Genomic DNA, 23,986 nt, shown 5'->3' on the forward strand with positions numbered 1-23,986 from the left:
TGTAATTCTTATGATTTGTATTCTCTGAAACACATATATATATACGCGCACACACACATATATATTTATACTCTGTCCGTGTATAAATATATATGTGTGTTCGTGTATAAATATATAATAATTATCCTTTAATTTTAAGGCTACCAAGAAACAAAATTCACTTATTCCAGACGTGTAAGTCCAGGCGTACACTGTTACCTTTTCAGTCATAGCTGTAAGTCCAGATTTACTCGCACTGTTACCTTTTCAGTCATAGCTGTAAGTCCAGATTTACTCGCACTGTTACCTTTTCAGCCATAGCTTTAAAAATAATTTTACGCTAATACTTTTCCCTAAAGCTTATATAAATAAGTCTTTCTCTTCACCGCGTATTAACATTTCACAGACATGGTGCTTTTAAGCAGAGGCTTTATTTTTAAAAAAGTTGGGGATGCCCCTTCTACTTGCAGCGTTCCAGAATGTTCTGTTGTCAGTATAACAGTCATGACCAGCAAAGAGATTCGATGGAGAGCGTGTGTAGTCTGTATTTTGATTTAATGATCGAATTTTTATAAGTTTCTTTCATGTTTACAGCATAAGCTAGAAATTAGAAATAATTAAAGAGTCATGCTCATATTAAAAAGTTCAGAATTCAGAAAGAACCTATTGATTTTCAAATTATACAACAGCTTATAACAAGTGAAGGAAGGGAGTTGCCAAATTCTGCAGGTGACGAATCATGATCCATTACGTTTTTTTAGTTCGGGCGCCACTTGTAGAGTCATTAGGTTATTTTGAAACGGGATACGTGGGAAATGACCAGTGCTCTCGTCGGGACTCGAACCCGGACCTCTCAAAATACAAGTCCAGTGTGCTTTCAATTGCACCATGAAGGCATGCGGAAAGGAGAGAGGACATACCTTCCTTATAAGCTATCCTTAGTCATTCCGATAATAATATCTTTTCCTCGTAGTTTTTAAAATTACATTTTTTCCTCTAAATGAATGCTGTATTTTTTAAGTTTCTCACATAACTCATTGTAATAACAAATTAATTTTTTTAAAGTTTCTAACATAACTATTTGTCCTATAATAATAATATTAATAACAATTTATTCTGCTCTGAAATATCTTTTTGCCATAAAATAGACTTATTTCTCAAAAAGTAGGTGATGTACTATTTTTAAGTTCAGTTTCGAAATAAACGGAATCTAAATTATGCAGAATAACCATGAGTTTCACGGGAAGTATTTTACTGCTGAACAGAGTATTCGGAAATCTGAAAAGAAAAAATAAATAAATAAACGTGTACTAAAAAAAAATGAGTACTAAGAAAGTTGGAATGCCTCGGAAAGTTTACTAAGAAAACTAAATATGTACAAAATGTTGTTGTTAATCTCACTTTGTGTTCAACTTTAGTTTGAAACAATTTACTCGTATTTTCCTCCTTCTTGAAACTGGCATTTTATTAGCGTATGAGCAATTTAGTTTTAAACTGGCATTTTATTAGAGTATGAGCAATTTAGTTTTAAACTGGCATTTTATTAGAGTATGAGCAATTTAGTTTTAAACTGGTATTTTATTAGAGTATGAGCAGTTTAATGTGACAGAAATCTTTGCCCATTTAATTTCATCTTGTTCAAGTTAAATAAAAAAAAGAATAAAAGAAATATTTTTCCGTTACAAACCTGTCATTACTCACAAATTGAGACACTTAAGAACTGTTACTATTAACCACGATTTCTCTTCTTTTTTTCCCAAGGTATTAAATATTTTAACTGTCGCAAGAAAATGACACGCTTCCATTAAATATTACAATAACAACTACATTAGCATCATCTTTCTTTCTTATTATAATAATTTAACTGTCGTTTTTCTCTCTCTCAGTGAGAAAATACCGCGAATTTTTTTGTAGATTTAACTTTCAAGTTATAAGGTATTTTCTCCTTCCTTACCACATGCCTTCGTGATATAATAGGAAGAATAATCGACGCGTATTCCAGGGTTCGAGTCCCGGCGATGGCATTGCGGATTTCTTCGATTTCCTGCTTCGAAAAATACTAAAAGGCTCAATAAGTGGTGCAAGAATTAAAAGGTGGTAGACGATAATTCTTCCCCACTGGGTCTTTTCATCTCCAGTCGCCCTTTAAAAGAGGGAGTATATAAGATATTTTCCGTATGCCTTCGTGGTGTAAAAGTAAGCACAATCGAGCCGTGTTCGAGAGGTAGAGGTTTCGATTCCCGGCGGCATATTTCACAAGTGCACATCAGCGCAGCCACTGAGGGAGGGGTTTCGAAAATGGATCAATGAGCTGCTATTGCTCTTGTGATACCAAATCTTCGTGCAATATGGGCGTTATTACTAAATCTTCGTGCATATGTTGTTTACGTTTTAATTTGCATTTGTTTCGCAGTTATAAATATATGACGTAATAGTAGAAAATCTCGTGGTGCTTTCGTTTTCTGAATTTGATTAATCGCTGACATTTCGCTTTCGCGATTTTTATCACGCATTAATATTAGGATTGATGTTCACGGCATATTATGTGGATTAAGAGAATTCAAGTATATATATTTTTTTAATTGAGCGGAGAATGACTGAAAGTGTTGAATCTAGTGTTTTCTTATTTCAGTGCTTGCATTCTTTTGATTTTTAAAATGTAAGATTCAGAATACATATGATCTGATTATATCCATTGTTTAACATTAAAAATTATATGTGAATAAATTGAATATACTCGATGATAAATTCCCTCTGTTTGATGAGTATTTCTTGTGTAGACAGTACATTTAAGAGTTAGCATTTATTAAATGGGAAATTTAATGCTCTAAATGTACACGAATGCAAATTAGTAAAGTTTTATGTAAAGATTGCATTTGGGCTCAGATGTTTATCACATATTTCTTTCTTCATCTTATTTACTACTTATTAAATAATATTTCACATCGATATTTTTGCGAAGTTTCCAATATGTGTTTGTATTTATTTCAACCAGATAGTGAAATCTTCATAAATTCCTATATTTCACCTAACTTCGCAATAAAAAGTTTTAGAAGCAATCGACGATGCTTTAATTATTTTGTAAAAAAAATTGCGTGGCAGAATATTTTCAGCCATCTTGCTTAAATCTTAAAGCACACGAAAGGTCATGTGACATGACAGAAATATTACTGGATGCTCATTGGTCCACCCTAGAAGCCACTCTCTCGGTGGCTACACAGATGTGCACTTGTGAAATATGCTTCCCGGCGAAGGTTATGCAGATTTTTCCCCTCAAAAAAAAAAAAAAAAAAAAAAAAAAAAAAAAAAAAAAAAAATCTGAAAAGTTTCACATTTTAAATTACGTCCAAAGGGACGCTTTTTTTAACGTTTTTTGTGTTACCTTTATTTATTAAATATCACATTCTTCGCACTTAAACCACACATTTCAGTTCAATAGCAATGTCGCAAAATAATTTTAAGATGAGCCTATCTGTAGAATTTCCGATACGCAGTTCCGAGCGCTGGAGGTAAAAAGTCCCCCCCCCCCCCCGCCCCTCGTAGATTGTTGCCATTGCTCGCTTTCAAACCGTTGAGTTTGTTACTCAAAAATTTGTTAAAGTTTTAGAAAATATGAAATCGATCATAAAACAAATTCGAAATTTCAAATTTGGGCTTTTATATGTCCATATTCGCAGTAGGATGACGTCATTCAAACTTCGATGGCTCTAGGTACCGTTGTTTCATCACAATGCGAGAAACATACATTTATGCAGATTTTTCATTATTTAATTTCTTCAACTATAATGCAGGACTCTAACATTCGGTGGCAACAGTTTGAAAAGTGAAACAGACATTTATAGTGATGCAATGCAAAATCGCAAAACGAAAACAATAGTCCTTCAGGGACAGAGCCCCTTTGAACTAAAAAAAAAAAAAACATTGTGCAGAATGTTGTCTTAAAATTATTTGGCAGGTGAAAAATGGAAATATGTAGTTACAATCGATGAGTCTTGGATATACTTATCTGATTGCAATAGACAAAAATCGATTTACTACCGAAAGGGGGGGGGGAAATGTTTAATATGTTTGTTTAGAGAAAACAAGGAAAGTTTTTCTAAAGGATTTGATACTTAAAAGTTTTCTTTTTCATGTAAATCATCCAAAAAAAAAAAAAAAAATAGGTCAAGTTCTGGAAATTAAGGATAATTTATCTTTACATTTCAGTTGCTTAAATTTTAAATTGTGTAAATAAAGTGCTTAATTTCTCAAAACTCGTTTAATACAATTTTTAGGGATTCAGATTTAATTTATTTAAATTTTGCCTGCTGAAACTGTTAAAAAATAATTATAATAAAAATAAATAAAAAGATAATAAATGCATTTTTAAATGTTTGATGTATGTATGTATGTATGTATTCAGTGAAGTTATAAGGTATTTCTCACGCCTTCGTTGTGTAGTGGTCAGCACGCTCGACGCGTATTCGAGAGGTCCGTGGTTCGAGTCCCGGGAAGGGAAATGCTCATTTTTCATATCTGCTTTGAAGTAGCTTAATGTCTCTAGAAAGTCTTACAAATTCGCGCATTTTATATATATATTTGTCCAATGGTCCTGTCGTGGCCCAGTACTCTATCTTTTCGATGCAGCTGATTTTCCTCGCGATAAAACTCAACAGAAATAAATACAGGGTGTTTATTAAGTCCCGGACCCATTTTTATGTTTAATAACTCATAAAATAATAAAGATAGGTTAAAATTAATAACATAAATGGTTAGATAGACTCAAAAAGTTTCATGACTCTTGTCAGTGAACTTCCACGTGTGCCCCCTTCGTCGCATGGAGAATATCAAGTCGATATTCAATTTCACGCCAGGTGTCGGCATCCACAGAGGCTATTGCGGTTGTCATTCTGGCTTTTAGGGCATCCATGTTCGACACTCTCCTCCTGTAAACGTTGTTCTTTACAAATCCCCAAAGAAAAAGTCCAGCGACGTTATATCAGGTGATCTGGGTGGCCAAGGAATTGGACCTCCTTGCCCAATCCATCTTCCTGTAAAATGGTCATTCAAAGAACTACGAACGATGGTACACCAATGAGGTGGTGCACCATCTTGTTGCAAAAGGCATGTGGCTGAAGCTCTTCTAGTTGTGGAAATACGAAGTTTTCCAACATGTCTAAGTATACGACTGATGAGACCGTCTTTTCTGTAAAAAAGAAAGGCCCAATGGTTCGGTCGATGCCAAAAACAAAAGAGAGAAAAATGCAATTAATAAGCAGACGATATTTAGAAAAGTACAGATATTTAGACTGGAAAATGAAATTATTTGAATTTAACCACACGCGCAGACGATATTTACAAAAGTAAAGATATTCAAACCTGAAAAGGAAAATATATAAGTTATTCCATCAATAAATGCCATAAGTTTGTTTATATCTTCATTATTTTATGAGTTATTAAACATCAAAATGGGTCCGGGACATTATAAACACCCTGTATATTGCTGGCCTGCTACGCGGATGACACCGCTGTAGCGGTCAGATGTATTCAACCTAACAGGACAATTTCTGTTACGCAGGATATTATTATGGACATTGAGGAGTGGTGCTACAAGTGGAAGATTTCCATCAATGCGACTAAATCACAGCTACTTCTTAGCTTAGAAGGAAGAAAATACTGGTGTCAGTTCAGTCACTTTATTACTTCACACGGCCAACGTGTTCCGATGCCAAGTATTTAGGTGTTTACTTGAATCAAAGACTAACGTGGAGTACGCATGTTAATTACATTGCAAACAAGACCAGAGGAGTTGCTCAACAATTACAAGTACTGCTAGGGCGCAGCTCGCAATTAGATCTGAGAAGGAAAAGGCAGATGTATATTTCTATTTTACGTCCAATTATGTGTTATGCGTCCCTGTCTAGGCGACTGCTACGAGCTCAGATATCCAATAAATTGCAGTTGACTCAAAACGCAATCTTACGCACCATTACATGAGCGCATTTTTACATCCGCAACAAACTTCTGCACGATGATTTACAAGTTGAAGATATTGAGAAATATCTGCCAAAACTTAACAGGAAGTTCTTTGACAAAGCTTTGAATTGCAGTAAAGGAAACTTGAATGCTGTACTGAACTATGCCTGCATTCCTGAGGACTACAATATCAGGCCATTGACGGCTCCCAGAATGAGCGATCACAATTTTGTCACTTAGCCCATTCGTTTTTAAATACGTAAATAACACATTTTCATGCGTACATTATCAGTACTTGTGTTTCTCTTGATTTGCTTTGAGAACATGGTGCGTCCTAAATAAGAACAGGGAGCTTACTCAAGCTATGTTCAAGATTCTTTTTCATATAGACACTAGAATAAAAAATGCTGACTTCTATTTACATATATAATTGATGTAAATATTTTTCTCGCATGCATACTTTTATGTAAAGATAGCATTTGGGCTCAGATGTTTATTACATATTTCTTTCTTCATTTTATTTACCACTTATTAAATAATATTTCACATGAATACTTTTGCGGAGTATCCAACATGTGTTTGTATTTATTTCAAATTCTTTCAACCAGGTAGTGAAATCTTCACTATTGCTTATATTTGATCTAACTTCGCAATGAAAATTTTCAGAAGAAATCGACGATGCTTTTGTACAGAAAATCGCATGACAAAATATTATCAACCATCTTGTTTCATTCTTAAAGTACGCGAAATGTCATGTGACATGACAGAAATATTACTGGATTCCCATTGGTCCATCCTAGAAGCCACTCCCTCGGTGGCTACACAGATGTGCACTTGTGAAATATGCCCTCGGTATACCTCATTAATCCGTTTCAGATCTTCGGATTTATATAAAATTGGAAACTGGACGTGTAACGAACGAAGGTTTCAAAAGAGAAAAAATCTGATCTGAACTTGTTCGGCTCATAAATTATTCACGTTTTTTGCTGTACTTCACGTAAACATATTTCTTTGAATTATTCTGACTTAATTAACCGATTCCTCAAGGCATGTAGGGAACGACATAAAAAACTGAAAATTTTGAACTTGAATATTATTGTTGTACGAGAGTCAAACTTCTTATTTTATTTTTCCATAACGAGTAGTAAATATTCCCATATGTATGTACAGGAAACGGGACATCGCAATAAAAGTTGTATTTCGTTATTTTCCGAAAATTAAAATTTTTATTGAGGTGCACAACTAGATGATATAGCAGTCGCATATACAAAATTTCCACATTCTAAGGCTAATCATTTTTGAGTTACTGAAGACGCATACATACCTACGTAAATGGACGTACAGATGTCACGAAAAAAAAAAAAAAAAATCCCCTTTGAATCCATTTTACAATGCGTTTGGAAAAAGCAGTCCTTTATTCTGTCAGAACGTACAGACCTTATGGGGGGGGATTGTCCAAATTTATTGGGGACTGTGAAAGTGGATATTTCTGTTAAAATAGGATACTCGAAATTTTTCGCGATTACAGTACTTCCTTTACTTCGCTCAAGGAAGAAAAAGGGAAAATGATTAAACCGGTCCTAAAAGAAAATTCCGTTTTAATTGTTGTAACAATACTAAAATACAAATGCAGTGGGTGAAATGTATGTTACGGTGAAACACCGAAATCTGGAGAATGTCGACTTTCACTGGTGAATGTCAACATTCACATAGTCGCTTGATGTATGTCCGAAATATTTTCCAAATACTCTTATTTCTGACTTACACCGGTGAATGTTGACATACACCATGTACTAATGGTGAATGTTGAACATATACGAATATTATATTTTCTTCTCCGTAATTCAGTCGCGAATAAACGCACTTGAGACTCGAAATAAGAACTTAAGAACATGAGAACCTAAAACACACAGTACATTCAAAATGAGAAAGGAAATTAATAGACGTTAAAAACTTACTTAATTATACAGTACGTTCTAAATGAGAAAATAAAATAACACTAGTAAAAAAACTTACTAAATTATCTGATTTAAATCGTATTTATTGCAACAACTTAAACTATTATGACGCTTCATGACCTGTCTTTTCGACCTACACCAGAGCATATCTGTGATTGTCGACATACACCGGTGAGGGTCCGAATGTACAAGAATGTAATGCAATAGTCGGTCTTTAACCGACGTATTTGGTGAATGTTGATATTCTCCGGTGAAAGTCGACATTCTCCAATTTCGGTCTTTCACGGTAACATATATATAAACGCTTCTCCTGCATGCGTAAAATTAAATCTAACGTTTCCAAAATTCTAAATGAAACCGTTTAACCCTTTGCTGCACAGTGTGTCCGGTTTGGACACACCTAAAAATTTCCTTCTGTACGCATAGAAAAATTGAATGAAAAAGGATTTATAGGTTACTCTGAACCTTCTTTATTTATAGTAGATGGCAGCTCAACACAAACCAGTCCATATATTGTAGCATGTTTAGTGTTTTAAGACCCTCATTTTTCAAAGAAATCTTCCAAAATTTTTTAGGGTATAAAAGGAATTGTTTGGAAAGAAATTTCTATGTTATTTTTTTGGATGTATGCTAATCTCCCTATTCTATATTAGTTTTAAATTTTCCCCTTGAAATCTTGCTTGAAATCAAACGGCTCACCGATAATCTAGGACAACTGAGAGTCTGTTATTCATTGTTTCTCCGAATGTCATCGTTCAGTTCATTGACAACAATGCTCGTTTCAGCACTCTTTTCGCACTCTCTATGTTGTCGACATTCTCCAATTTCGGTTTTTCACGGTAACATATACACGAAATGAAAATTTACCAGATTTATTTAACTCTTTCTTCTGTTGTAGAGAGACATTAAGTTATTTCAAAGCGAAGGAGATATGAAAAATGAGCAATGCCCTCGCCTGGACTCGAACCACGAGCCTCTCGAATACGCGTCGAGCGTGCTGTCCACCAACTACGAAGGCATGCTAAGAAAGTGGGCGAAATACCTTATATACTCCCCCTTTTAAAAGGCGACTGGGGTTTAGGGTACCCAATCTAATTCAAAAGATAATCATATATGTCAGTGAATCGCCAAAAGTATTCCTCCAAAATGCTAATTCACACTTAAAATGGCAGTCATAAAAACAGACAGAAATTTCAGATGATTAAAATTAAGGACCTTCTGCTGATTTTGGCCAAAATTAAGGACTTTTAAGGACCAAAAATCGATTCCAAAAAATTTAAGGACCGTACGAACCCTGTACTTGTTATTTGTCAAGGAGGGAAGACTAAGAAAGTGGGCGAAATACCTTATATACTCCCGCTTTTAAAGGACGACTGGGGTTTAGGAGACCGAATCGCGAAATCCTGGTGGCGGAGAATTATCCTCTGCCACCTTTTTTGGTTCGGGCGCCAATGTAGAGACATTAGGATTTTTTGAAAACAGGAGAGATGAAAAATGAGCAATGCCCTCGCCGAGACTAGAACCACGGACCTCTCGAACTATGCGCCGAGTGTGTTGACCACTACACCACGAAGGCATGCTAAGAAGGCAAGGAGAAATACATTATACGCCGAGTTGCAGAATGTGGTAAATCTACAATTTACAAAAACTAGAAAATACTCTGTGACTTCGCTTTTAAAAATGACAGGACAAAATAAAATAAAATAAATATTTTTAAATACCATGTTTGGGCTCGCTATGCTGGAGACATTGCAGAAAATTATGATACATTTTCAGGGATGTTACCTCATCAATTAAAAATGGATCTAAGAACACATGCTAGCAGTGGTAAAGAAAGAGTGTATAATATCTATAAATCAATACATCCAAACCATGCAACGACAGAGCAAAGTTCCTGTAATGACCCACTGACAAAAAGTTTTGTTACTACATGTCATTTCAAGCTTTGTTACTTATGGTCTGCCTTTGTTTAGTAATTTATGCCTCTCATTACTTAGTTGCTATACTATGTCTCTAGGTTTTACTCCAAATGATCGCGGAAAATCATACATAGTTTATTCTTGTTTTCTGTCATGCATACATGCATACCATACACTTAAGCGTACACATGTATCCATAAATATACAAAGAAAAAATAATTAAAATTTTGAAAACACCACGTGATTGAAATGATTCTTTTTTTCGTGATTGAAATGATTGATTTTCGATTTCGGCATTTTCATGCTCTTTCTTTTTTCATTATTTTTTTTAATTTATCATCATCAGCAACCATGAGAAATTTTCACACTAAATGCATCATCGATGCACGCAAATGAACATGCATTCCCTACAATCTTCATATATTGTGAAAATGCATTTGCTGATACGTTTTTTGGATTGCGGCTGGTTTTTTATATAATGCAGGCCTATTAGTGGCCGAGGGGGTAATACTGCTGTGCACTGATTGGTAGTTCGACCCGAGTTTGGATTGGGATTACTTAGGTTATGGCAAAGCACTCAATGGCTATGCTCCTAAAGGAAGATAGGCTTTCGTGGAGCCCTTTCTAAGGGAGACCGGTATGTATTCATAGTTACACTTGGAGAAAATCACGAAAATTCTCGTGCAACCAGCTTGTTTGCCGGGATCTGAATCTCCGTTGAGCTCTCAGTGTTCAGCTATATAAACGCTTTGCCATCGGTGGGCGATGTACGTTTGAATCCCGTCAAATGGATGCATATTTTTGTGTCTTTTCCCATGAGTAACTGGGATTCGAGTTAATTTCTCTTAGGATATTCCCCTAGAAGGCATTCGTTCCCTTAAAATTTAATTCTCGAATGCTATACCATATTCGATTAAGTATAAACTTCTAAGTTTTGAAATAAGTAAGAAAACTTAGTCTTGTATCCTAAATATCGTCTCTATTTTATTACAGTTATTGAATATTAATACATAAAATTGGATAGATATGCACTCAGATACAAGATAATAGGGTTAATAAAGTAAAACTACGTATGGTTTCGTTCGTTATCTTAATGTACACGAGAAGCATTTTTTTAATTTGCATCTTGCTTTTCATTTTCTTAGCGGTTCCTGCATTGTTTATCATATTGATGTTGTTGAGTTTCAGAAGATTTCTCTTTTAGCATTATAGGATACATTTTACTTCTATGATGATAGGTGACGGAGGACGGGAACACCTGATGTCTAACAAAGGTAAGCAGGTATATGTCCCACGCCCTCCACTGTCTTGAACCGGCAGCTCCCGAGTCCCAGAACAATAATAATAATTTTTAAATGCATGAAATAGGATTCCTCAATAAAATACATTAATACACTGGATACACTATAAAGTTACATGAATACGTTAGTTATGTACTTCCTAGCTTGATTACGGTAAGACGTACATTAGACCTGTTTACATTCCTTATTTGTGACTTGCGTTATTTGAGTACATACATGCCTTGTTATGATAGTAGATACATAATTATGTTAAGAATACCGTTATGCATTTAAATACTAGTTATATACTTGAATACTTGACTGCAATAAAAACATTTGATTAGTTGATTACATTATCCTACATAAATTAGTTATGAGTACTTAGTATGGTTGTTGACACTTATATATATATGTAATAATAAAATAATAAATAATCAAGAATACACTTAAAATTCTAACTGTATGTTCTTTTCATTTTTTAATGGCGATGGTCTCTTCTTTGAAAGTACGTGGAATTAAATCCACAGCCCCGTAATCAAGTTGTTTTTCCCGCCTTTTCTACACGTACAGTTATAGAATGTTCTCGCGATATATTTAAAGCGAATTGGAATAGCTGACGTCATTTCTTGGAAGCTCCGCCTTTCCAGAGGCTATAAAAGGACTCGCAAAGGAATATCGGGGTCTTTTCTGTAATGTAACGATGCAGTAAACTGCATACAAAAAGTTATTAGTAGTTCTTTTTTATTTACTCCGGAGATCTGATTTTTTGTAACTGCTATTTCTCCTGAATAATAATAAATGGATCCTGTTTTTTAAATTTATCGTCTGATACTAAGAGCATTTGACTACATCTATGATTCTTCACCAATCTATTTATTCCGGACAAAAGCTGGTGCATCACATATATATATACAGTAATTCTTGGATACATAAAGTTCGTATGTATGGCAGTTTACATTGAATACATAAATTCATGTAAGCTTGAATATTTATAGATCTCCCTGCTTGATTACTTAATTAATTAATTAATTATTTTTACTGCTGCAATTCTGGCACTAGTGGCACTATCGCTGGTGGAGTGAAGCATATATTTGCTCGTACAACCGCCATGGAAACGTTTCAGGAAGAAAATTGACATAGATCTTACTCAGTTTGTGACCACAACATCCAGTCCTGATGACATTAGCAGGTTAATGATGTTGTAGATTCTCTGTCGTACGGCTGGAGTTCTACCTTCTATAGAGACATTAAACTTAAATGAGTGATACTCGAAGCAATCTGTTAACGGCCAATGACTACATCAGCAAAGAGATCAGGATGTCTTATTAAAAATGGCGATAACAGTGCTCTATCTGTAGAATATGTAAATATTTGGGAATCAAAAGCATGATTCATATTACATGCACACATTTTAATCCATTATTGATAACAAATGAGATGCCTTTAAAACAATTTAGGAAAAAAGGACTTTAATAAGAGGAAAAAAAATCCTTCATGTTTTTCACTAAAGCAAAGTGGGGAAAGAAAGCTCTCGGATTTTGCGTTACGGCCAAAGGGGCGTTTTTTTTAACGTTTTGTGTTTTAACTTTATTTATTAAATATCATGTTCTTCGCACTTAAACCATAAAATTCAGTTCAACAGCAATATCACAAAATAATTTTAAAATGAGCATGTCTAAAATTTTCGATACACAGTCTCGTGCGGCGGAGTTCTTATTTTTTCCGTACAGTGTTGCCATTCCTCCCTTTGAAATTGTTAAGTTTCGTAATCAAAACTTCTTTAATGTCTGACAAAATATGAAACACGTAATAAAACAAATTCCAAATTAGGGCTTCCAGATGCTCATATTCGCTGGAGAATTACGTTATTCAAAATTCGATGGCTCTAGGTACCATTGTTTTATCACAATGCGAGAAACATACATACATTTATGTAGCTTCTTCATTATTTAAATTCTTTAAATATAGGGCTGTAATAGTTAGTAGCAACAGTTCGAAAAGTGAATCAACGTAGAAATTGAATCGACGCAAAATGCAAAACTAAATTAATAGCTCTTCTGGGCTTTATAAAAAAAAAAAAAAAAAAAAAAAAAAAAAAAATCATAAAACTTTAATAGAAGCAGTCGTGTCTAACCTTTTAACATGAGATGTCGTCATAGATGTAAGACCATATAAATTTATACATATATCATACAGATTGCATAAGAGATATTCGTTATATAATAACGAGTATAAACATTAGGTACTGAGTGTTTTGCTTTCATACTTTATATGTTATGTCTGAATTCAGTAGTTAAATTTCCCTATCTTCTTATCTTGGCTCGAAGGCGTGGGCTGTAGGTCGCAGTTTTATCAGTTATTATCTGGCTTTACATTTTAATGGAAATTTTTTTTTAAGACTGAGAACTTCAGAATACGATCTAATTCCTCAAAGCGTTTCGTACTAATTTGTTTTTGAAATTTGGAACTAAAAAGGGTTTTAGTTAAAATTACAATAAACTGTGTAAATACTTTGCTTTTTTTCTTAAATAAAAATAATATCTACTGCCGTCAATTCAGAAAACGAAAACTGCGCTGTTGAATAGAATAAAATATCAGAACTGGACTAAAAGCCAATTTCAGTTTCAAAAACTTCGGCGTTGACTTTTGCATTTTTCTTTCCTTAAATACAAAATACTAGAAGCAAAAGCATATCAAAATATTAAATAAATGGATTACTGTTTGAATAACATGAAAGGATTGTAAATTGAATATCACCACAAAACTTTATTATCGGCATTTTACTATACTTTGGGTGTAAACGACAATGTGAAGAAATAGTAGATTTTGAAACTCTATAATCGATAAATGATAGAGTATTAAGTGAGAGAGGGGTAATACACTTTGTTAATCCCATTTATGATCTACACCCATGTCCATAAATTAAGGATAATGCAAAATCAGGCAAAGGAAGAGTTAGAAGCAAAACAGATTTGACCTATTTGTAAAGCTTATTTATTAAACAAAAGGTAAAGAGCAAAAAAAGATGCTATATGTTTGATATTATTAAAAAAAATTAGCGATTTTTTCTCCCTGGAGCAAATTACAAAAAATACCTATTTACAAAAAACCAATATTATATGGTTGGTATTGATTGTTAATACATTGCATGTCTCCCAGACGATGCAATACAGTCCGTACAACGCGTAGATCTGATCTTGGGGAATATTACACCACTCAAAAAGCAGTGCTCTCCGAAGTTCTGGTAGACATGTAGGAGCAGGTTGACGGGCTGCAACTCGTCGGCCAAGCATGTCCCACACGTGCTGTACTGGATTCAAGTCCGATGAGAATGCTGGCTAGTCCATACTGGTGATATCCTCCGATTGAAGGCATTCGCTTACGATGTTTGCACGGTGAGGACGGGCGTTTTCATCCATAAACACAAATTGTGCGCCCATGGCGCCCCGAAACAAGCGTATATGTTGTTCCAGAATGACGTCCCGATAGATTTGGCTTGTCATGGTTCCAATTTGAACATGCAGGTCGGTTCTGGAACCCAGAATAATTCTACCCCAAACGAGCAATCCTGCACCACCGTAACGGTGTTGTTCAATGATGTTGTCTTGGTGGTAACGGGTACCTGGACTCTCCATATGAAAGTCCGGCGAGAATCAGACTGCAAGCTAAACCTGGACTCGTCGGAAAACATCACACAAGCCCACTGTTGCAGTGTCCATAATGCATGCTCCAAGCTAACCGCAGGCGACAGTGAGTTGCAGTAAGTGGAACGCATCTGACAGGTCTACGGGCATATAGACCAATCTGCCCTAAGCGTCTGTACACGGTCTGCCTTGAAATTGTCGTGCCAGTGGCTGACGAGACAGGTCTGAGGCTGTGCTCCGCCTGTTTCTTTTGGCAGTAACTGCTAAATACCGGTCCCGTCTGATACTTCCAGTTGGGTACGCCCACATTCCAGACGGCCGATAATTCTACCACGTAAAAAATCATCCAAATGCGTCCTTTGTGTCTTAACTATTCGGTTATTGCACTGAAATGCCTATAAAGCGCATGCGAACAATTTTACTTCTTTGCCTGTATTCCTTATACATCACTCTCTTACACTCTCGTCATATTGACGTACCATCGGTGTCATCTGGTTACTTCCTGAAATTTGCATATGATTCTTGAAGATGTGTGTAGTAATTTTACAGGTGATATATTTATTTTAGAGTTCGATTTCCGCGTGACTCCGAATTATCCTTAATTTATGGACATGAGTGTAAAATAACATTTGCTGAAAACTGATCCTCGATTGGCAGCAACGTGTTTTTGGCGTTTCTAATCTTTATTTGTAACGGATAGGATTTCAAGGTTAATGGAGGAAAATTATAACTTGCCGAGGTGTTAAAAATTCTTTTATTAAAAAAAGTCACGCAATTAATTTTAAATATATAACTTATTGTACTATTGAGTATATGTGAACGAATTTTATGTGAGGAAACGCAGGAGAAGGATTTCAATTTAGAAGCAGTATCAAATAAGATATGTATCGGAAATAGTTACTTTTCGAAGTTTACGACAACCTGAACGTAACTTATTTGAAACTTGGAGCCATCTGTTAAAATAACATTAGCGATGTATTAACTTTTCGAAAACATTCTAAAGTCTGTTCTGCGTTTTCGGGGTTCTAAAATCGGATGAAAGGGAAAAGACATTGCATGTAAAGGCCATGCAGATTCTGCACATTAAGCTTTAAAAGTCGTGAGACTACAAATGGTTCACCCTTCCTCGCAATCCGTGTCTTATTCCAACTCCGTTTATTTGCGGAAAGCGCGCCTGCTTTCGGGAAAAGATGGGAAAAAGAGTGTCGGCATAAAAAAATTCGGTTAATCTTTACATTATGGTAACTTGGCGATTTTTTGGCGACCAACCCTGCTACAGCAACCTGCTAGTTTTGTTTTGGACGCCATTTTGTTTTCACGAAGTAAAGGCTTTTTTTTTTTTTCTCAACATTTTTCCCAACAATCTGCTAGCCGAATTACGCTTATACTAGGACTTTTATGGAACAAAAATGCTTAATCATGACGAAGATTAGGTGCGAAATTGGGAGAAAGTTCAGAATCGCAAACTGCTTGCCGCGTTTTTAAGAATTACACATACACGGTATCCATGTACACGTCGACCTATTTTCACTTAATCCCAGAATTGCACAAAAATGGCATTGCGCACACTTTTGACTTTATCTATGTACACGTCGACCTATTTTTACTTAAAAAGTCAAAGAAAATTGAGAAAAATCCAATTCTTCTTACTCTTGTAAAAAGCGCCAAACAAATAAGTGGATGATTTTGCACTTTAGCAGCGAAATTGTTTCTAAGTGCTCATTAGCTAAAATCACGATTGGAATTTTCCGGAAAATTCCGGAAAATATAATTATTTACAATTAATGAGGAAATAGGTAAAATTTTAATAAGAACCTTGATGGAAATGTAAATTTAATGAGTTAATCGAAAGTTATCTATGAATTATAGAGTCATTCGAAGCAGAAGACGTGGAAAATGTAACATGCCCTCATCGGGACTCGAACCTCTGAAATATGCTTCCACTATGCTTCCTATTACACCCCGACGCATGCGGGAAAGAGGGAGAAAATACCCTATAGAATAGCTAAAAGTCTTTTTCCGTGGTCAGTGATTTGACGTATTCTAACAAGAGCATGCTATCGTCAAGAGTTTAAATCAAATTCTTTTTAATGGGAATTAGATTTGTAAACAAGTAATTTCAAGAAGAACCCAAAATATCACTTGAATTTCTGTTGGAAATAAAAACTTTTCTCCTAGCAGGTACCTCTAATGTTTCTATTACAACTCATTAATAAACAAGTAAATGAAAATTAAAAGGAAAAAACGGAGTTTTACTCGCAAACTGTAAAAACTTACTTTTGGATTTAATTCTTAACTATTCATTGAAAGTCATTTTATTAACAGGCATCAGAAATTTCAATGTTACAAATTCCGTTTGCCAATGTACAAAAACGTTGGCGCTTCTTGGCGTCTTTCAAAACAACTTTTTTGGGCAGGGTATCGGATATATACCTTAGCTCATGCAGTATGGCAGGTCCTTTCGTCCAAGCAGGCGGGCTCACTATTTTAGATCCGATCCCTATCAGGCTGGATGTTAGGTAGCATTGGGAGTTCTCAGTTACTCACAGGGCCCAGATTTCACCATTTATCAGAGAGGATTTGGCCCCGAGATTATAATGTCGCACTGTTGAATCAGAGCCAAAGAATCTGTAAGGAAAAGAATGAAAGCTTCCATAGACGCAATGTAAACTTGTTTCGCCTCTGCGCCGCTATATCGAGGAGCCACGGCTGCTATGCAGTGAAACAGCAGCGCAGGGTGGAATTTAAATAGCGCAGTCCGAGGAGATAGTAATTTTTTTTACTTTGAAATTCCTCAAAATGTTTTATTTTCATACATTTCAGATAAATTGTGTAGCTGATCTTTTATCTTCTAATCTTTAATCGTCTAGATGTTTCGCATAGAGCATCCTAAAATTCAATTGCAAAATAAATGAATAAATAAATAAATTTTATTATTTTTATATTCCTTATTTTACCCCTTAACTCTTCTTTCTGTAAACTCACAGAATTGTTATTCTTTTGATATAATATCTAGCATTAATTTATAACTAACATCAGAATTAATAGAAAACAAAATTAACTACTGCTGTGATGTTAGATTTCTAACAAATCTGCAATTAATTACATAAATAACGCTATTTTTCTTTTCATATCAAGCATATTATTAAATATTAAAACAAAGAATAACACATTTGAGGTAAAAAAATGATTTTTATTGACATTTCTCAAGTTTTAGAATATACATATGCAAAATAATTTTAAGCATCTTCACAAATACCAAGACATTTTTTAGACAATTATTTGGAATGACCATTATGAAAACAATGAGCAAATTTTGCAGCCAAGAACCAAAAGCATTTCACTTAAATTAACAAATACAAAATTACACTTAAAAGGCCTTTTAAAGAATTTCACATAAATTATTAAAATAAGTGATTTCATTACTTTTTCATAAAATATTCAATACTTCTTACATTTATTAATACAAGATTAAATACTGAACTTGAAAATCAAACCTTCCAGGTGTTATTAAAACCTGGGAAGAAATTTTATAAATAATCCACTGAATCAAATAAATATTGTTGCAGCTCATCCTGATGAAGATTATTTCAAATTATGAAATTAGAAATTGATTTTTTTAAATAGCAATTACAAAAATGACTATTTTCCATCTTCACTATACATATAATAATTCTAAAAATGCTGTAGCTTGGATTTTACATAATTTTAATTTTGCAAAAATCTATTTAATCCCGAATTATTCGACCAATGAGTACATTTAATTCTGTAAGCTTCAAAAAGAAGAAACGCATACCATATAATTCATAATAAATTTTTATAACTCCATATTTAAAATTTTATGAGCAAAATTTGCATGATAACTAACTGAAACAAAAAAAATAATTAAAAACAATTACAGGTACCCCTAAATAAATTGAAAACACTGAATTCATTATAATTATCTAACCTCAAAAAAAAAAAAAAAAAAAAAAAAAAAAAAAAAAAAAAAAAAAATTAAAATAAAATAAAAAAAATTACCAAGAAATTTTAATCATTTGGAATGACTATTATGAAAACAAAGAGTCAAAAGCATTTCACTTAAATTAACAAATACAAGATTACATTTAAAATGTCTTATAAAAGTTGCACAAAAATGATTAAAATAACTAATTTCATTCTCTTGGTCCTTAAAATATTCAATACTTCTCACATTTATTAATATAAGATTAAATACTTAACTTGAAAATCAAACCTATAGGTATTAAGCCGTTTTGTAAATAATCCACTGAATCAAATAAATATTTTTGCAGCTCATCCTGATGAAGATTATTTCAAATTATGAAATTAGAACTTAATTCTTTTAAGTAGCAATTACAAAAAATGCCTACTTTCTACCTTCACTATACATATAATAATTCTAAAAATGCTGTATGCTTGGGCTTGGATTTTACATAATTTTAATTTTGCCAAAAATCTATTTAATAAAGAATTATTTGACCAATGAGTACATTTAATTCTGTAAGCTTAAAAAAGAAGAAAACACATACCATGCAACACATAATGAATTTTTATGAATCCATATTTAAAATTTTACAAGCAAAATTTGCATATAACTAACCAAAACAGAAAAAATAATTAAAAACAATTAAAAGTACCCCTAAATAAATTGAAAACACTGAAATACATTACAATTATCTGACCTCAACTTTAAAGAAGAAAAAAAAAGAGAAATTTTAATTATTTGGAATGACCATTATGAAAAAAGAGCAAAGTTTGCAACCAAAAGCCAAAAGCATTTCACTTAAATTAACAAATACAAGATTACATTTAAAAAGTCTTACATAAGTTGCACATAAATTACTAAAATAACTAATTTCATTCTTTTTGTTCATAAAATATTCAATACTTCTCACATTTATTAATATAAGATTAAATACTTAACTTGAAAATCAAACCTATAGGTATTAAGAAGTTTTGTAAATAATCCACTGAATCCAATAAATATTGCTGCAGCTCATCCTGATGAAGATTGTTTCAAATTATGAAATTAGAAATTAATTCTTTTAAATAGCAATTGCAAGAAATGCCTATTTTCCACCTTCAATATACATATAATAATTCTAAAAATGCTGTATGCTTGGATTTTACATAATTTTAATTTTGCCAAAAATCAACAGTCAATATTTCGACTAATAACCGTCAATTTTGTTGTACAGCATTCTTTGAGCATAACATGACAGGCGATCCAAACCATCAATTTTGTTGCACAGTATTCTTTGAGCATAACATGACAGGTGATCCAGTATTATTGACGAGTTATTTCTTAGATAGTGCTATTGTTAAGCATATTGAAATAATAACAATAAACAATGTAGATACCTGTTTGTTCAAAATTTTGTCAGCACTGCACAGGAATGTAAATATCGCATCTTTGGTGAACAGTAATCGTGATCTTTGAAATGTGACGAACATATTAGTGCAGTTTTATACAAATCAGTTGGTGATTTATTTAACAAGTCTTGACAGGCGATCCAAACCATCAATTTTGTTGCACAGTATTCTTTGAGCATAACATGACAGGTGATCCACTATTATTGATGAGTTATTTCTTAGATGGCACTATTGTTAAGCATATTGAAATAATAACAGTAAACATTGTAGATACCTGTTTGTTCAAATTTTGTCGGCACTGCACAGGAATGTAAATATCGCATCTTTGGTGAACAGTAATCATGATCTTTGGAGTGTGACGAACATATTAGTGCAGTTTTATACAAATTAGTTGGTGATATATTTAACAAGTCTTGATTACTGCATGCGGGAGCCCATTGTTTTGATCTATAAAAATGAAAACATTAATTTTATATTTTAAATTTCAATAAATCCATTTTCAGTGTTAGTAGAAAAATAGCAAACTAAAAACATTCCTTATACATTAGTTACACAATCTCGAGAAGGGTTATATATTTTTTAAGAACAAACATTAAATTATAATTTAAGGAAAAATTCATGTACATAATATGATTTATTACATTTCTGACATATTTATACTAATTCTCTATTATTTTGATCTATGAAAACAAAAAAAACAATTTTATTTTCTTTAATTAAAAGAACCTCTTTTCAGTGTTATTAGAAATTTAACCTTGTTAAAAAATTCCTTTTACATTAGTAACAAATTCTGAAACGATTGCATTTCATCTAATTTTATTTTGATGTACGAAAACCAATAATTTTGCAGATATTGTGTTAAATTGTAGTTACCGGTCATAGTATCTAGTTAAACAATTTAGCATTTCTTTGTACAGTTTTGTTAACAATATGACTAAAAAAGGATAAGGCACCAATAAAAAGTACACATTGTTCGTAAAGTGCATCTTTAAAATGTTTCCTTCCTTATTCACACTAATATGTAGTGGTTCCCTAAAGTGTTCGTACACTTATGTTTCAGTGAAATAGTGCTGTGAGAATTTTTTAATATCTATAAATTTATCTTAGCAAAACTCTATAAAAGTATTATAAGAATACAGTAAAACTTTGGGGGGGAATTAATAATTAAAAAGTAACAAAAAAGTTACCTCACAAAAATCTTCGTGCACTTTAAAGAAATCTGCAGACACTATTACGAAATATTGCAGTTAAATTTCTGTCAGTTTTTGTAGGATATCCTGCAGCATTCAAGCTTGTAATACATAAATTACAAAAATTATCCTCTAAAATATTAGAAGAAAAAATTTTTAAAAAATTTGGTTTTATTCAAAATCACTTCGAGATATGAGAAAATATTGGGCTTTATAATCAAATTCAATTCCGGGCTACAGCGCATTTTTTACAAATTCTTAAAGTGTATGAACACTTTTGGGAGCAACTGTATCACAAGCACAGTTATCTTGAATATTTACAGAAGAACACTGAACTATTTGTCCATGATGAGGAACACTTAATGGAAAAAAACAAGCTATTTATTTAAATTATTCCAAATACATGAAATATTTGCTTCTCTATCAAAAATTGAGATATATATATATTATTAATTATCAAAGCTTAGTTTCTTTTAAACTTAGAAATGATTTACCTAATAGGATCCTTAGGAAATCTGAAAAATTTCCTGTCTGGTGTTTTTCGAGATGTCCCACAAACACTACAGCGATACCAGGATTTGGGTTGTTTGCTAAGTAAAAGATAGATTGAGTTAGTCTGTTATTCACTAAACCACATCAAATATTGAGAGAAATCAAAATTATATTTTTATAATAATGAATATAAAATTTTCAAAAATAATCATAAAATACGAAAAATTGTATATAACTATCAATATACTACATTAAAAATAGTCTTCAGTGGCCACTAATATTAACTAAGTTTATAAATTTTCTCAGATAAATTATTTGGTAATTATAGCATAAATTTAAAGCTGAAGCATAATACAATTTATTAATAAAATTAATTTATGCAATCATACATGCCATTAGTTGCCGCATTATTATAAATGGCAAATTTATTCCTGATCGCTCGTTTTGTCGTAATATTATTATTAGTTGACTTTAAAGCTTAAAACTCAGTAAAAAAATTTGGAAAGAAATAGCAATATGCCTGCAAAAACTATAGTATTTGTTTGCCATATGATTAATTATATAAATTGAGATTCATATGCTAAAATGCAAAGTTAATATATTAAGAATGAAAATCTAGCTGCTGTGTGATACAATGAGACAAAATATTTTTGGAGCTTGGGAATCAAAATTAATGTACTATACAAAATCAATTTTTAAAATCTATGATAGGTTTTCGAATTAAAAAAGCAAGCTTACCTCACAGAAAGAGAATCGGGTGAATTCCGGTGATCGTCCTTGCGAAACATCCATCTTATGATCAGCTTAAATAACCAGAGAAAAGAATTGAAAAAAACTTTCAATGAACCTCTTCGAACAACGTGGTAAAAGATTGCTAATATGGCTGACGACATGCCGGTTTCTTGCCTGCTATTTCGCACATGCGCAGAAAGGTACGGAGGGTGGATGGATTGCCCCTTTAAAATAAGCTTCAGGGACATACACAGAGCGTCTCTTCAGTCTGGCGGAGCCACATTTGCTTCGGGAAACCTTTACTTCTTCTCCTTAGAGATTCTTTGTCAGAGCTGCGCCTGTACATCCTCCACCCCCTTGCAGCTAGTTTGATTCGCTTCCCTGCCATAGTTTCGTTTCTCTTTTGTCTTCGGCTCCTGCCTATATAACTGCCTTTTTTCTCCTTCCCACCCATTTTATATTCTTCTAATATCGTGGATTTCTTAAGCCTCGTTCAGACGGGGGCGTAAAGGGCAAAAGTGGTTAAAGCCGAGCTCCGTTGCCAAGGCAACCAGTCTGTGCTACGTCACAAAATCTAGTTCAGGGCTCGTGACATAAGGTTCAAAGTTTTCAACTTTACGCCGAGTTTGGGATAAGCGTCGACCCATCAGAACGGAGCTAAAACGAAGCGGCGTTCTACAGAAGATTTCGCTGTCACAAAACAAGCAGAGCGAACGCAGGAAGTCAATCGAGCAGGAGAACAGCGCAGGAAAGCTGTAGACACATCTACGCATGCCCAAATTTAGCTTCTCCCATTGGCCACGGCTTACACCCCGTTCTCGCAAGTGTGAACGGAATTTCCGTATTTTATGCCCTTATGACTACGCCTTTATGCCCTTTACGCCGTTGTCTGAACGCAGCCTTTATACACCATCTGCTCTTGGTGGTGAAGAATGGTTTTTGGGAAAAGATTCGTGAATTACTTGCCTTAGAATCCGCAGGTGGGATTGATGTAGGGACCCAAACCTCAACCAGCTTAGTTAAGTGATAAATTCTTTACAGAAGGAAAAGATGATGCCATACATTACGTAAAGCATGTGTTTACTTGGGATAAACTAGCGCTTTCGGTAGAAATTTGAATTCAATTCCTAGCACCTGCCACGTAAATGAAATTTCTTTCCAAGAAAAGAAAAGAAATTTGTTCGCTTCTCCCCATTTGAATGGCAAACGAGATGTAGGATATAATTTCCAATATCATTCGTTTTTATTTTAACGAGAGCAAAGTATCACACCTTGCTTGTAACTGTGAGATATGGTTAGGATCTGTGGATTCAGATGACTGGAGAAAAGAATATTGACTGCAGCGGATCAGTAGATCCAATCCGAAAAACAAATTCCATTGCGTATTTTAAACGTGAATGATCAATAGAGAATTGAGATAATGCTTCGTAATATTCTTTCAAATATTTCTCAGTATTCATTATG

The 23,986-nt window shown here is 33.6% G+C and overlaps 2 protein-coding genes across 2 annotated transcripts in view; one reads left to right on the forward strand and one right to left on the reverse strand.

The window, feature by feature from the left end:
- Positions 1 to 23,986, forward strand: part of LOC146993073 (uncharacterized) — a 325,553-nt gene that overhangs the window by 267,329 nt on the left and 34,238 nt on the right. The gene's annotated exons all lie outside the window — the stretch shown is intronic.
- LOC146993076 (52 kDa repressor of the inhibitor of the protein kinase-like) lies at positions 18,723 to 22,648 on the reverse strand. The gene is made up of 3 exons (XM_085807452.1): positions 22,529 to 22,648; positions 21,793 to 21,888; positions 18,723 to 20,555 (listed from the first exon to the last, which is right to left on the reverse strand). Exons 1-3 carry the CDS (start codon positions 22,576 to 22,578, stop codon positions 20,327 to 20,329), a joined length of 375 nt encoding a protein of 124 aa, XP_085663578.1. The 5' UTR covers positions 22,579 to 22,648; the 3' UTR covers positions 18,723 to 20,326.

This window comes from Stegodyphus dumicola, chromosome X1 (assembly GCF_044657685.1).
Source record: "Stegodyphus dumicola isolate Sdum_Otavi_A_Nest chromosome X1, ASM4465768v1".
Taxonomy (NCBI): domain Eukaryota; kingdom Metazoa; phylum Arthropoda; class Arachnida; order Araneae; family Eresidae; genus Stegodyphus; species Stegodyphus dumicola.